This window comes from Pan troglodytes, chromosome 20 (genome assembly GCF_028858775.2).
Source record: "Pan troglodytes isolate AG18354 chromosome 20, NHGRI_mPanTro3-v2.0_pri, whole genome shotgun sequence".
In the NCBI taxonomy this organism is placed as follows: Eukaryota; Metazoa; Chordata; class Mammalia; order Primates; family Hominidae; genus Pan; species Pan troglodytes.
In genome coordinates, this window is record NC_072418.2 from 14,311,034 (window position 1) to 14,327,500 (window position 16,467).

The 16,467-nt window shown below is 47.2% G+C and overlaps 1 protein-coding gene across 3 annotated transcripts in view; it reads left to right on the forward strand.

Moving 5' to 3' along the window:
* ZNF627 (zinc finger protein 627) overlaps positions 1-16,467 on the forward strand; it is a 60,400-nt gene that overhangs the window by 33,026 nt on the left and 10,907 nt on the right. Inside the window, exon 1 of one of the 3 annotated variants that reach the window (XM_003316079.6) lies at positions 4,632-4,865. The exons of 1 other annotated variant lie outside the window; for it this stretch is intronic. In XM_003316079.6, the coding sequence (XP_003316127.3) occupies positions 4,863-4,865 (3 nt within the window). In that variant the 5' untranslated portion in view covers positions 4,632-4,862. Of the gene's footprint in view, positions 1-4,631; positions 4,866-11,448; positions 11,604-16,467 lie in introns of those variants that run through there. One more of the 3 variants, XM_063800557.1, reaches the window with a different exon arrangement.

The window sequence follows — 16,467 nt, forward strand, 5'->3', positions numbered from 1 at the left end:
TGCCTCGGCCTCCCAAAGTGCTGGGATTACAGGCATGAGCCACCATCCCCGGCTTTCTTTTTTTCTTTTTGAGACAGAGTCTCGCTCTGTCACCCAGGCTGGAGTGCAGTGGTGTGATCTCAGCTCACTGCAACCTCCGTCTCCCAGGATCAAGCAATTCTCCTGCCTCAGCCTCCTGAGTAGCTGGGATTACAGGCATGCTCCACCACATGCGACTAATTTTTGTATTTTTAGTAGAGACGGGGTTTCACCATATTGGCCAGGCTGGTCTCGAACTCCTGACTTCAAATTATCCACCCACCTCGACCTCCCAAAGTGCTGGGATTATAAGCATGAGGCACCGTGCCTGGCCGGTCTTTTCTTAATTCTTTTTTTCTGGGCCTCTGTGGTAACTGTAATTTCCTCTGTGGCTGCCTTTGAATGACCTAATTGTCAATGTCTGGGTCCCAGGAGAAAAATAAAATAACAAAAGTGCAAAAAGAAAATAAAATTTCGGCTGAGCGAGGTGGCTCTTGCCTATAATTCCAGCACTTTGAGGGGCTGAGGTGGGAAAATCGCTTGAGTTCAGGAGTTCGAGACCAGCCTGGGCAACATAGCGAGACATTGTCTCTACTAAACCTAAAAAAAAATTATCCGCGTATGGTGGCACTTGCCTGTGGTCCCAGTTACTCAGGAGGCTGAGGTGGGGGGATTGCTTGATCCCAGGAGATCGATGCTGCAGTGAGCTACAATAGCACCACTGCACGCTATCCTGGGTGACAGAGCAAGACCTTGTCTTAAAAAAAAAAAAAAAAAAAAAAGAAAGAAAAAAAAATCAATACCTTCCAAATTCATTATGCGAAGGGGAAAATTAAGCACTTAAGTCCTAGAAACTGAGTCTTATAATACAGCTTCTCTGATGCATGACTGATGCTTCCTTACCTTTGTTTTGAGACTGTAGCCATCAGACTCCTTGTTCTTCATTCAAACCTATACTAAATGATGTAGGATATGTATACCCTTGTGACTGTTACCGCTTTACAATAGAATGTTAAGCAACCCCCATAGAGTGTATGTAATCAACAGTAGTCAATCACATCTGTTTTTTTTTTTATTTTAATTTTTTTTTATTTTGAGACAGAGTCTTGCTCTGTCGCCCAGGCTGGAGTGCAGTGGCATGATCTTGGCTCACTGCAACATCTACCTCCTGGATTCAAGCCATTCTCGTGCCTCAGCCTCCTGAGTAGCTGGGATTACAGGCATGTGTCACTATGCCCAGCTACTTTTTGTATTTTTAATAGAGACAGATTTTCACTATGTTGGCCAGGCTGGTCTTGAACCCCTGACGTCAGGTGATCCACCTACCTAGGTCTTCCAAAGTGTTGGGATTGCAGGTGTGATCCACGGCACCCAGCCTCAAATCTTATGTCTGTATATTAACATCTGTATGGAAATGTATTTCTGTTCAGCACCTCTGTTTTTGCCTATATAGACAATTTTCACTTTTCCCCACACTGGGATCATTGATCACTATTCTTCGGTGTCAGCATGTCCCTGATGGCCACCCTTGTACTCTGTGTTTGAATAAACTTTTTTTTTTTTTTTTTTTTTTTGAGACAAGGTCTCTCTCTGTCATCTAGGCTGGAGTGCAGTGGTGCCATCATAGCTTACTGCAACCTCGATTTCCTGAGATCAAGTGATCCTCCCGTCCTAGCCCCCCAAGTAGCTGGGACTACAGGTGCACCCTATCATGCCCAGCTTATTAAAAACAATATATTTTTTTCAGAGACAGGGTCTCACTATATGGTCCAGGTGGGTCTCAGACTCCTGGGCTCAAGCCATCCTCCAGCCTTGGCCTCCCAAAATGCTGGGATTATAGATATGAGCCACTGTGCCTGGCCTTGAATAAACTATTTTAACTGGATCTTGAGCCTTTCGATTATTTTAGGTTGACAAAGGGAAAAAAATAAAAGGCATCAGCTCTTTATATCCCCCACCACGCCTGGCTAATTTTTTGTATTTTTAGTAGAGACGGGGCTTCACCGTGTTAGCCAGGATGGTCTCAATCTCCTGACCTCATGATCCGCCTGCCTCGGCCTCCCAAAGTGCTGGGATTACAGGCATGAGTCACCGCGCCCAGCCAATTTTTGTATTTTTTTGTAGAGATGGGGTGGGAGGATTTACTATGTTGCCCAGACTGGTTTCAAACTGCTAGGCTCAAGCAATCCTCCCGTTTTGGCCTCCCAAAGTGCTAGGATTGGAGGCATGAGCCACCGTGCCCAGCCCCTGGCTAATTTTCATATTTTTTAAATGGGGTTAGGGGTTGGTCTCACTATGTTGCCCAGGCTGGTTTCAAACTCCCGGGCTCAACTGATCCTTCTGCCTTGACCTCCTAAAGTGCTGGGATTACAGGTATGAGCCACCATGCCTGGCCACAGATTCTTTATGATTTTTATTCTGCCATCTTCCCTGAATCCTCCAACCTGCCTTTTTTTTTTTTTTTTTTTTTTTTTCAGGCAAAGTCTTGCTCTGTCGCCCAGGCTGATGTGCAGTGGCACGATCTCAGCTCACTGCAACCTCCACCTCCCGGGTTCAATAATTTTTTGTATTTTTAGTAGAGACGGGGTTTCACTATGTTGGCCAGGCTGGTCTCGAACTCCTGACCTCGTTATCCGCCTGCCTCAGCCTCCCAAAGTGCTGGGATTAGAGGCATGAGCCACTGCGCCCAGCTTAACCTGACTTTTTTTTTTTTTTTTTGAGACAGTTTCTCTCTTGTTGCCCAGGCTAAAGTGCAATGGCGTGATCTTGGCTCACCGCAACCTCCACCTCCCCGATTCAAGCGATTCTCCTGCCTCAGCCTCCCGAGTAGCTGGGATTACAGGCATGTGCCACCAGGCCCGGCTAATTTTGCATTTTTATTTATTTATTTATTTATTTATTTTATTTTATTTATTTATTTATTTTTGAGACGGAATCTCGCTCTCTCTCCCAGTCTGGAGTGCAGTGGCGCCATCTCGGCTCACTACAAGCTCCGCCTCCCAGGTTCACGCCATTCTCCTGCCTCAGCCTCCCGAGTAGCTGGGACTACAGGCGCCCACTGCCACGCCCAGCTAATTTTTTGTATTTTTAGTAGAGATGGGGTTTCACCGTGTTAGCCAGGATGGTCTCGATCTCCAGACCTCGTGATCTGCCCGCCTCGGCCTCCCAAAGTGCTGGGATTACAGGCGTGAGCCACGGCGCCTGGCCTAATTTTGTATTTTTAGTAGAGATGGGGTTTCTCCATGTTCCGAACTCCCGACCTCAGGTGATCCGCCTGCCTCGGCCTCCCAAAGTGCTAGATTACAGGCGTGCTCCATCGCACCCAGCCCAACCTGCCTTTTAATACTAATACATTACTTTGGGTCTCATCCCACAGCACTTCATCAGAGAGCATCCTTCCTCTCACCTCAGTTATTTCTACTTTTTTTCCACGTATAGATGTTTTTTCAGGGACCGGAGGGTATGGGAGGAAGCCTTGGCACGCCTCATCCCAAATCCCCGTTCCCCCGAACATCAGGCCCTTCCTCCTCTTCCTGTCCTCCCTGGCCTAGCCTGGGCTCCCTCCCGTTCTGAGGCAAGGCGATTGCTCCATGTCACAGTGAGTGTGGAGTTCCCTGCACATACTGGTGACCTTGTGTCCGGAAGGAATGAGAAGGAAGAGCTCATGGAGTGCCAGAAGAAGACAGTGCCTACTCTGGCAAGCTAGAAGCAAGCTCTGCATTAAATGCAAATAGTGGCCGGGCACGGTGGCTCACATTTGTAATCCCAGCACCTGGGGAGGCCTAGGCAGGAGGATCACTTGAGCCCAGGAATTCACGACCAGCCTGGTCAACATAGTGAGACCCCATCTACCCCCACCCCACCCCCGTCACACACACAGCACCACCAACAAAAAATTAGCAGAGTGTGGTGGGGCGTGACTTTGGTCCCAGCTACTAGGGAGGCTGAGGCAGGAGGATCGTTTGAGCCCGGGAGATTGGGGCTGGAGTGAGCCGAGATCATGCCACTGCAGTCCAGCCTGGGTGACAGAGCAAGACCCTGAAAGAAAAAAAAGAAAGGAGGGAGGGAGGGAGGGAGGGAGGGAGGAAGGAAGGAAGGAAGGAAGGAAGGAAGGAAGGAAGGAAGGAAGGAAACCAAAACAAGTCCAGGCGTGGTGGCTCACGCCTGTAATCCCAGGACTTTGGGAGGCCGAGGTGGGCGTATCACTTGAGGTCAGGAGTTAGAGACCAGCCTCGGTAACATGGCGAAACCCCGTCTCTACGAAAAATACAAAAATTAGCCAGGCGTGGTGGCGGGTGCCTGTAATCCAGCTACTCGGGAGGCTGAGGCACGAGAATCGCTTGAACTCGGGAGGCAGAGATTGCAGTGAGCTGAGATCGCGCCACTGCACTCCAGCCTGGGCGACAAAAGCGAAACTCCGTCTCAAAAAAAAAAAAAAAAAAAAAAAACCAAAACAAACCCTCAAATATCCTCGGGCTGGGTGCAGGGAGGAAACTCGGCCTGAGAGGCGCAGTGGCTAGAACCAGTCAACACTGCTACGCACAGCCGCGTTTCCATGGCTTCCTACGTCCCTCAGGCCTTAGGGGGCGGGGTATGTCACCCTATCCAATCAGGGGCGCTGGGGCGGGGCCCTGCCAACTGTCCATTCAGATGCGCCCGGGAGAGGAGGGCAGGGCCTGCGCCTCCCTACGGAGCCTTTGTTTCTGGCGTCCGCCCCCACCCGGGCTCACGTCTCCGTTTCTCCGAGAGGCCCAAGGTGTCTCCGCCGCAGCCTCTGTCGCGCCGTGACCTGTACAGGTCGCGGGAGTCGTAGGGAGGACGCCGGGACACCTGGAAGCCGAGAAATGGTGCGTGTGAGGGGCCAGGCGTCCCCAGACCGGGGGGAGGGGCTGGTTGGAACCGGCCGGAACCGGCTGTGGAGGGACCTAGGCCTCTCTGCGGCGACTTCGGGGTCTGGGACCCGAGTTCCCTCGGCCGCAAGGTGGGGCTGGGCCAGGAGCTGGGACCCCGGGCGTCCTGTCCCGTCCCTGCGCGACGCCTGTGGCCCCGCAGCCCCGCGTCTCCCCACATGGTGCGGGGGCCGCGGGAGGGTCATGGGGGTATCCCGCCTCGGATGTGGGGTTCGTGTGGCAGGAGCTGCGGTCTGTGGCCGCCCCCCACAGTCCCGCCTTTCTCCCGTTAAAAATTTAGAGTTTATTTGAGCAAACAGCGGTTCATCGATGGAGAAGCTCCCGGTCGTGGTTTGTGGCTTGGTGATCCGTTGGAGGGAATGGAAGGAAAGGCTGTAAGGTGCAGGAGGAAGCGAACCAAAATCAGTACTTGGTTGGTGACAGTTATGCAGTCGCCTTATTTGCTCTATCTAGGTGGACATTTTCTGCTTATGTAGTCAGAGGTGGATTGGTGGTTGTGGTTTATTAATCCTAAATTTTATTTCCTTATAAACTGGTAACTTATAAGAATTTCATTTGAGGCTGGAGCGCGTGGCTCACGCCTGTAATCGCAGCGCTTTTGGAGGCCAAGACAGGAGGATCGCTTGGGCCCAGGAGTTGAAGACCAGCCTCGCAATATAGCGAGACCCCATCTCTGTTAATTTTTTTTAAATGAACATATTCAGACTGAGACCAAAAAACTACTACAAATTTTTAAAATATAAAATCAAATAAAAGAATTTCATTCGACTTAGATTTCTGTTTCCTTGGGTAGGAAACCAGGACACCATAGCCACAGCCCTTTAATTGTCTCCTAATTAATTATTTTAACACTCCCCAGGGGGACAGGGTCCCAAATCCTTGACCTTGTTCCCCTAGCCTGACTCCTCTGGGGCTTGCAAATAATTCTTTATACCACTTCTTTCACCATATTCCCAAAAGGTAACTCCAGTCACGACATTATCAACTCTTTGTCCTTTATTGCACATTTCAAACTAATTAATTTGTATTATTTTTTCAAGGAGCAATCGATTGGTCTTTTAAAAATATTTGCTTTCTGTTTCTGAACATTTCACAGCAGAGGAAAGCAGAGAATACATGTATGAGACCCTGCTGTGAAAAAACGTTTGTGCCTCTTCTCCTTTTCTCTCTCCTAGGCACAGGGATGTTCTCAGAATGTCTTTTGGTTGGCCTGGTGCCATGGCTCATGTCTGTAATCCCAACATTTTGGGAGGCCAAGGCGGGAGGATCACCTGAGGCCAGGAGTTTGAGACCAGCCTGAGCAACATAGTGAGACCCGGACCCTAAAATAAAAAAAACAAAAAACAGTGTCTTTGGGTTGGGGTTCCCCTTTGGAAACTTTAAACTGTGATATGTCTTCAGAGCAACCTCCTTTCCTGGTCCTGGGCTTCAGGGCTGTTTGGGCTGACACAGGATGCCCACAGCAGCCAGATCTGTTGAAGGGTCTGGTATCAGCCTGCTCCCACTGGACAGCCTGAAGTACGGGGTGGGGCCTCTTAGTGGAGGAGCTGGGTGTCCTGGGGTCGGAGGAATCTCTTGATATCCCCTCCCTCTCAAAGCTCACCCCTGGGACACTCAGCTTTTCTTCCCCTAATTCCAGATCCCATTCCTTGGGGGACACATTGGTGTCCAGCCAAATGGATGATGATATTGAGGGGAAAAACAGATATGATTCTTGCCCTCTGGATTCTTTTAGACTGGTGAAGTGAGAAGACTTATCCCAAGGACAGGAAAACCCATCCCATTGAGGTGATGCAAGAACCTGAAAAGCAAAATGTACTTCAGGCAGATGGAGGCAAAATGCAATGTCTCTTGGAAGGGTGGTCACTGAGCCCTTCAGTGAGCAGGTTAGGGGGTGGGCGATATCCCAAGTGATAGAATGACCTGACTTGGGCCGGACGCAGTGGCTCACACCTGTAATCCCAGCACTTTGGGAAGCTGAGGTGGGCGGATCACTTGAGGCCATGAGTTCGAGACCAGCCCAGCCAACATGGCGAAACCCTGTCTCTACTAAAAATACAAAAATTAGCTGGGTGTGGTGGCAGGTGCCTCTAATCTCAGCTACTGGGGAGGCTGAGGCATGAGAATCGCTTTAACCTGGGAGGCAAAGGTTGCAGTGAACCGAGATCACGCCACTGCACCCCAGCCTGGGTGACAGAGCGAGACTCTGTCTCAAAAAAAAAAAAAAAAAAAAAGATGTGAAACTTGAGTCAGACGTACCTCTGTTCCAGGTTAGCGCAGCCCCTTCCTGGGTTTGTCCCCTGCAAAAGATTTGTTCACTTATTGCAGTGTCAGTTTTTTTCTTTTTTAAGTAACTATAAATGTATTTCATCAGTAGGCCTTGAAATATAAGACAGTTTTGCAAAGAGGCAAGAAGGAAGTGGATTTCAGAAAACGTTAAATATCTAGTCTTATATTATGTTTGTTAAAAATTATTACAGCTGGGCGCGATGGCTCACGCATGTAATCCCAGCACTTTGGGAGGCTGAGGCAGGCAGATCACGAGGTCAGGAGATCGAGACCATCCTGGCTAACACAGTGAAACCCTGTCTCTACTAAAAACACAAAAAATTAGCTGGGCATGGTGGCGGGTGCCTGTAGTGCCAGCTACTTGGGAGGCTGAGGCAGGAGAATGGCATGAACCTGGGAGGCGGAGCTTGCAGTGATCCATGATTGCGCCACTGCACTGCAGCCTGGGCAACACAGCAAGACTCCATCTCAAAAAAAAAATTATTATTATTTTCTTTCCCAAAACAAGTGTAGTAAGTTTCTCAAGTATGTTATTTTTTTTTTGTGGGGGTGGGGTGTGGTGATTTAAAATGGAATTCCAGGGCTTAGTGTTGGGAATACTAAGGAAAAGAGAGAGAGAAAACTCTCTTCTATCATGACTGCAGAAAATGAATACATTTCCACAAGTAAGTGTAGCAAATAAATTGGTGAATTACAGAGATTCACCAAAACATCAATTCCTCTGCTTTGCAGGGTGGCAAACTTGTGACGGTGGATAACTGTTCTCTTCCTGTTATCTAGACATCAGAGTTTAATGCGAAGTCCTAATAGGACAGGACTTGGTAACTCCTAGAAGTGTTCCAATATGATTTAGTACATGATTTGTTACCATAGAAAGAATAAATAACATGTTTATTGTCTGAAGAGGATGGATACTTTTACTTTTCCTGTTAAGGTATGAAATATAAGTGCCTTACAATTTCCTTCCTTGCTATAAACAGTGAATTTGAGTGATTTTGCTGGAATCTTCAAACCCTGGGTATTTTCTCATTGAAAATTAAATGCATAACCTTGACTGGGAAACAGAGACAGCAGACTAGTGACTTCAAACTAAGACCAATCTTGAGCCTTCAAAGAGAGGACATTACAGGCCCAGTGGTTCTTGCTGAGGAGCCTCCCCTGCAGTGTCCCAGCTGCTCACAACTGACTTTGGGTGGAGCCCTTTATAGTGAGAGAAGCTCAGAGCCCTGGAAAGCTGGGGATTCATAGGCAGAGGTGGTTGAGGTGATGCCTTTCTGAGAATGTACTTGCTATTATCTTGGGTCTGTTTGTAGACGTTTTGTTAATGAAACAAATCTGGATTTAGGTAAGGAGTGATTTATTTTATTTTATTTTTATTTATTTATTTTTTGTGTGTGTGACAGGGTCTCACTCTGTCTCCTAGGCTGGAGTGCAGTGGTGCGATCATAGCTCACTGTAGCCTTGATCTCCTGGGCTCAAGGAATTCTCTCACATCAGCCTCCCAAGTACCTAGGACTACAGGCATGTGCCATGATGCCTGGCTTATATTTTTTAAAAAGTTTTTTTAATAGAGACAGGATGTTGTTATGTTGCCCAGACTGGTCTCTAACTCCTGGCCTCAAGCAATCCTCCCACCGTAGCCTCCCCAAATTCCAGGATTATGGGGGTGGGGCGGGGAGCGCCACCACACCAGACAGGAATGACTTTATTCTAAAGGATAATTGAAAGGGGAGAAGGCACCAAGTATAAAATCTTCAAGCATCTCAGGCTGGGCGCGGTGGCTCACGTCTGTAATCCCAGCACTTTGGGAGGCTGAGGTGGGCGGATCACAAGGTTAGGAGTTTGAGACCAGCCTGACCAACATAGTGAAACCCCATCTCTACTAAAAATACAAAAATTAGCCGGGCATGGTGGTGCGTGCCTGTAATCCCAGCTACTCGGGAGGCTGAGGCAGGAGAATTGCTTGAACTCAGGAGGCAGAGGTTGCAGTGAGCCGAGATCGCGCCACTGCACTCCAGCCTGGGTGACAGAGTGAGACTCTGTCTCAAAAAAAAAAAAAAAAATGCAAGCATCTCAGAGTTTATGCAGAAAAGGATTTTCTTTTGTAGGGAGGAGCAAATGATAAAGAAGGTGGGAGGTGGAAGGCAGGATGCAGGGTGCAAAATCCCACCTAGATCCTGAAGGCAGTCTCTTAGGAGGGTCATCAGAGGGGTTGTATATAGGCTCAGGCTGGGGGTGGGTCAAAGTTCAGGGGCTGGAGGAAGAAGAGAAACTTAACCAAAGTTTTGTTAACAGGTACTTTGTTCTGACTGATCACTGAAGACAAAGCTGTTCAGCTAATCAATTGTGAGAAAAATAAAGGGAATTTCTAGTCTGTGTATGGCTTTGTCATACGTAAAAAAGCAGTGTCATCTAAGTCATAATGAGAAGAGTGTTTCTTTGCATAACCTGCGCCTGCAGAATACAAAAGACGGGGGAATTTCTTTAACCATAGCTATTTCCAGGATTACCTACCTGCCCAATCTTCTGCCGCCATTTTCCCTTACATCCATCCCTTCCGTTTCGCCATTTCTGATTTATATGCAGTTGCTGAGAAGTATGGGTGATCCCTGGGGCTTGTGACTGGCATCTGCAGTGGGGCACTGTTATGGTAATGAGCCCTGAACTTATGGGGTCCCCGTTAACTCTGGGTAGTGTCAGAATTGATTTGAATGCTTAATTGGTGTTGGAGAATTGGAGATTTGGTTGTGTTCAGCAAACACCACACATTTGGTGTCAGAAATGGTATATGAAAAAAGACACTAGAGATCAGAACCTTCACCTGACTCTGGATAAGTGTTCGCTGGTGAGAATTGAGACCCTGGAGGAGGGAGCATTTCCACACTGTGAGGAGAGGAGAGTGGGGTGTGTGAAACACCCGTGGACTCACTACCCAGGTTCATAAATGGGCGTTGGGCATTTCTGGTATGTCCTGATCTTATCTCCCGTCTGTACCCACAGGTGACCAGGTCCTCATTTTTAAAAGGTGGTTCTTAATAGTTTTACCATCTATTTATCATTAGGCTGAATTTTGCTTGGCTCTTCCTCTTTTGAATTTTTAGTAAGTTATTACCATTAATATTATGCCAAAAAGAGTTTTTTTGTGGTTTCTTTGCCTGTTTGTTTCACGCATGCTGGTTTCTGCATTTAGTTTGGGGGTTAGGATTTCACAAATGAAATTTTGGGCAGGGGATGGTGGTGGAATACAAACATTCAGTCTGTTAACAATCCTAACTGTATTTTGTACGACATCTTGGCTATTCTTAGCCTTTTTTTTTTTTTTTTTGAGATGGAGTCTCACTGTGTAGCCCAGGCTGGAGTGCAGTGGCGCTCTTGGCTCACCGCAACCTCTGCCTCCGGGCTCAAGTGATTCTCCCACCTCAGTCTCCCAACAAGCTAGGACTACAGGTGCACAGTACCACACCAGCTAATTTTTGTATTTTTTGTGTGTGTGGAGGCGGGGTTTTGCCATGCTGTCTAAGCTGGTCTTGAACTCCTGGGCTCAAGCAGTCCACCCGGCTATGCCTTCCAAAGTGTTGGGATTATAGGTGTGAGCCACTACGCCCGGCCTTATTCTTGTCTGTTTTTTGTGGAAGTGATATCATCCTATATGTTATATTGTATGTCATCTGTCTATTTCACATAGCCGTGAATCTTCCATGAAATGGTATTTTATTCACTATTTTACTTAATAAACTTTATTATTTAGACCGGTTGTAGTTTGACAGAAAAATTGAACAGATAATACTTAAGAGTTTCCTTATTCTCCTCCACAGGTGATTGTTTTCCCCTACTTTTCTTTTTTTTTTAAGAGACGAAGTCTTGCTCTTTCACCCAGGCTTGAGTGCAGTGGTGCAATCACTGCTCACTGCAGGCTAGACCTCCAGGGCTCAAGTGATCTGCCGCCTCAGCCTCCCAAGTAGCCGGGACCACAGGTGTGCACCACCACACCTGGCTAATTTTTTTTTTTTTTGGTAGATGGGGGTCTCACTATGTTGTCCAGGCTGATCTCTAACTCCTGGCTCAAGTGATTCTCCCATCCTGGCCTCCCAAAGTACATAAATATGATATCATATATATCATATAATTGATGAACCAATATATCATATGATGATGATCAGAATTGGTGAGCCAATATGTTACTAACTAAAGTTTAGACTTCATCAAAATTGGTAATTTTTATTCTTCAAAGGACACCAAGAACTTGAAAAGATAATTCACCAAGTGGAAGAACGACTTGCAAATCCTGTGTCTGGTGGGGAATCTTATCCAGAAGCAGCCTGAGTCTCAGTCCCCTCCATCACACTCCATCAGGGTGGGGGCTGAATTGGCAGCCAGGACTCCCAGGTATCCTGTCCCATCACTTTAGGAGGCAGTCTACCTCCTGGACCTCTCTCTGGGCAGTTGTGCACCTGCAATCCTGGATCTCACCCAGATCATGGGGTGAGAACGGAGTGGCCATCCGGAGAGAAATCTGAGCCTGGTGTTTTGGGTTTGTGGGTGGGAGGTACTCTCAGGACACCCTCCCCCTCCATGGATTCAGACTTGGGTGGGCCCAGCAGAATGGCATGTGTGGTTCCCAGCTCCTTCATCCCCAGTGGGAGGGAGCCTGTCATCCCCTATGCATTTCAGATGTATGAACCAGGGTCTCAAGTTTACAACCTTGTTCCCTGTTAAAGAGAGATTGCACTGGAAACTTGTTAAGAATGTCAAGGAAAAGTTTATTAAGCACAATTGCAGTGAGTCATGACAGCTGTAATAGGGGAGGGAGATTGAATTCAGCCTTGAATGCAGCAGGAATATTATTGGATTTATAGCCAATGCACAAGATGAGGGAGAGAATGGAACTTGATTGGGTCTCATAGGTGGGGGAAAAAGAACTTGATTGGATATTAAGGTAGGAGGAGTCCCTATAAACTACCTTAGACGGATTCTTGCTGAAACTGACTTCTGCAGGCCAGTGCCAAGCCCTAGTCAAAAAGAGGGCTCTGAGGAGCTTGACTCAAGTTTGGTGAAGGAAGGAGTACTTGAGACCTCTTTAGCCTAGTTTTTCTTCCTTTTTTTTTTTTTTTTTTTTTTTGAGATGGAGTCTTGCTCTGTCGCCCAGGCTGGAGTGCAGTGGTGCGATCATGGCTCACTGCAACCTCTGCCTCCCAGGTTCAAGCAATTCTCTGCCTCAGCCTCCCAAGTAGCTGGGGTTACATGTGCCCACCACCATGCCTGGCTAATTTTTTTTGTATTTTTAGTAGAGACAAGGTTTCGCCATCTTGGCCAGGGTGGTCTTGAACTCCTGACCTCATGAGCCACCGTGCCCAGCCTCTTCAGCCTAGTTTTTCCCAGGGCTCTGTATTAGTCTGTTTTCATGCTGCTAATAAAGACATACCCAAGACTGGGTAATTTATAAAGGAAAGAGATTTCATTGACAGGTCAGTATGGCTGGGGAGGCCTCAGGAAACTTACAAGTATGGTGGAAGGGAAGCAAACATGTCCTTCTTCACATGGCAGCAGCAAGGAGAAGTGCAGACTAAAGGTGGGGGAAGCCCATTATAAAACCAGATCTCATGAGAACTCACTATTATGAGAACAACATGGAGGTAACCACCCCAATGATTAAATTATCTCCTACTTGCTCTCTCCCATGACATGCAGAGATTATGGGAACTACAAGAGGAGATTTGGGTGGGGACACAGCCAAACCATATCATTCCACCCCCAGCCCCTCCCAAATCTCATATCCTCACATTTTAAAACAATCATGCCCTCCCAACAGTCCCCCAAAGTCTTAAATCATTCCAGCATTAACTCAAAAGTACAAGTGCAAACTCATCTGAGACAAGGCAAGTCCCTTCTGCCTATGAGCCTGTAAAATCAAAAACAAGTTAGCTACTTCCTAGATACAGTCATTGGGTAAATATACCCATTCCAAATGGGAGAAATTGGCCAAAACAAAGGGGCTAGAGGCCCTATGCAAGTCCCAAATCCAGTAGGGCAGTAATTAAATCTTAAAGCTTTGACATAATCTCCTTGGCCGGGCGCGGTGGCTCACACCTGTAATCCCAGCACTTTGGGAGGCCGAGGCAAGCGGATCATGAGGTCAGGAGATCAAGACCATCCTGGCTAACATGGTGAAACCCTGTCTGTATTAAAAATACAAAAAATTAGCCAGGCATGGTGGCACGCGCCTGTAATCCCAGCTACTTGGGAGGCTGAGGCAGGAGAACTGCTTGATCCCAGAAGGCGGAGGTTCCACTGAGCCGAGATCATGCCACTGCACTCCAGTCTGGGTGATAGAGCCAGACTCTGTCTCAAAAAAAAAAAAAAAGAAAGAATCTCCTTTGACTCCACGTCTCACATCCAGGTCATGCTGATGCAAGAGGTGGGCTCCCTCAACCTTGGGCACCTCTGCCCCTGTGGCTTTGCAAGGTACAGCCCCCACTCCTGGCTGCTTTCACAGCTGGCACTGAGTGTCTGTGGCTTTTCCAGGTGCACGGTGCAAACTGTCAGTGGATTGACCATTCTGGGGTTCTTGAGGACGGATGGTGGCCCTCTCCTCACAGCTCTACTAGGCAGTGCCACAGTGGGGACTCTGTGTGGGGGCTCCAGTTCCCACATTTCTCTTCTGCACTGCCCTAGCAGAGGTTCTCCATGAGGGCTCCGCCCCTGTAGCACACCTCTGCCTGGACACCCAGGCATTTTTGTACATCTTCTGAAATCTTGGCAGAGGTTCCCAAACCTCAATTCTTGTCTTCTGTGCACCCACAGGACCAACACCACATGGCAGCTGCTGTGGCTTGGGGCTTGCACCCTCTGAAGCCATGACCTGAATTGTACCTTGCCTCCTTTTAGCAATGGCTGGAGTGGCTGGGCACAGGGAACCAAGTCCCTAGGGTGCATACAGCAAGGGGCCCTGGACCAGGCCCAGGAAACCAACCATTTTTTCCTTTTAGGATTCTAGGCCTGTGATGGGAGGGGCTGCCATGAAGGTCTGTGATGTGTCCTGGAGACATTTTCTCCATTGTCTTGGTGATTAACATTTGGCTTCTCGTTACTTATGCAAATTTCTGTAGCTGGTTTGAATTTCTCCCCAGAAAATGGGTTTTTCATTTCTCTTTTTTTGAGACAGAGTTTCACTCTTGTTGCCCAGGCTGGAGTGCAATGGCGCAATCTTGGCTCACTACAACCTCCACCTCCCGGGATCAAGCGATTCTCCTGCCTCAGCCTCCCGAGTAGCTGGGATTACAGGCATGTGCCACCACGGCCAGCTAATTCTGTATATTTAGTAGAGAAGGGGTTTCTCTATGTTGCTCAGGCTGCTCTCAAACTCCTGACCTCAGGTGATCCGCCCGCCTCAGCCTCCCAAGGTGCTGGATTACAGGCATGAGCCACCACGCCTGGCTGGGTTTTTTTTTCTATTCCATTGTCAGGCTGCAATTTTTCCAAACTTTAATGTTCTGTCACCTCTTGAATGCTTTGCCGCTTAGCAGTTTCTTCCACCAGATACCGTAAGTCATCTCTCACAAGTTCAAAGCTCCACAGATCTCTAGGGCAGGGGCAAAATGCCGCCAGTCTCTTTGCTAAAACATAACGAGTCACCTTTGCTTCCAGTTACCAACAAGTTTCTCGTCTCCATCTGAGACCACCTCAGCCTGGACTTTATTGTCCATATCACTACCAGCATTTTGGTCAGAGCTATCCAAGAAGTCTCTAGGAAGTTCCAGACTTTCCCACATCTTCCTGTCTTTTGAGCCCTCCAAGTCTCTAGGACGTTCCAAACTTTCCCACATTTTCCTGTCTTCTTCCGAGTCCTCCAAACTGTTCCAACCCTTGCCTGTTCCCCAGTTCCAAAGTTGCTTCCACATTTTCAGGTATCTTTATGGCAGAGCACCCCACTACCCAGTACCAATTTACTATATTAGTCCATTCTCGCGCTGTGAATAAATACATACCTGAGACTGGATAATTTATAAAGGAAAGAGGTTTAATTGACATACAGTTTAGCATGGCTGGGAAGGCCTCAGGAAACTTAATCATGACGGAAGGAAAAGCAAACATGTCCTTCACATGGTGGCAGCAAGGAGAAGTGCAGAGCAAAGAGTGGTAAAAGCCACTTATGAAACCATCAGATCTCGTGAGAACTCACTATCATGAGAAGAGCATAGAGGGAACTGCCCCCATGATTAAATTACCTCCCACCGGGTCCCTCCCACAACATGTGGGGATTATGGGAACCACAATTTAAGATGAGATTTGGGTGGGGGCGCAGCCAAACCGTATCAGGGTCAAAATAAGTTCCTAAGTTTCTGGTTTCCCTTGCCACAATCCCAGATGTCAACTTCCCTTCTCCAATTGACATTATCTTCAATTATGTCTCCCCCATGCTAGATTTGAAGCAGCTGTAATATTTTAGTTATTTATAATTTTCCATAGAATAATAAATAACAATTGTAAAGATTTATCTTTTTGTCAGTGTATATTTTACATGAGACAAAAGCTATTCAAGTGGTGAGTAGCCATTTGAAATTACATTGTGTAAAATCTGTGTCCCTAATGATTCGTGGTGTTGAGCATATTTGTATGTGCTTATTGGCCATTTGTATATATCCTGGAGAAATGTCCATTCAAGTTCTTTGCCCATTTATTATTTATTTATTTTTATTTTCACTTTTTTTTGGAAAGAGCTATGATGCCCAGGCTGGATTTGAACGCCTGGGCTCAAGATCCTTCTGCCTTAGGTTCCTGAAGCTGGGATTACAGGTGTGTTCCAGCATGCCCAGCCAATTTTGCCCATTTTCTAATCAATGTGTTTTTTGCTGGTTTATTACAATAATTTATTATTATTATTATTTTTTGAGACAGGGTCTTGCTGCATTACCCAGGCTGGAGTGCAGTGGTGCCATCTCGGCTCACTGCAATCTCCGCCTCCTGAGTTCAAGCCATCCTCCTGCCTCAGCCTCCTGTGTAGCTGAGACTAGAGGGCATGCCACCATGCTCAGCTAATATTTGTATTTTTTGTAGAGACAGGGTTTTGCCATGTTGTCCAGGCTGGTCTTGAACTCTTGAGCTCAAGCTGTGTGCCCACCTCAGCCTCCCAAAATGCTGGGATTATAGGCGTGAGCCACCATGTCCAACAATTTATTATTATTAATTGTGGCTATAAAAACAATTAAAAATCTACCATCTTAAGCATTTTTGTGTACAGCTTAGTAGTGTT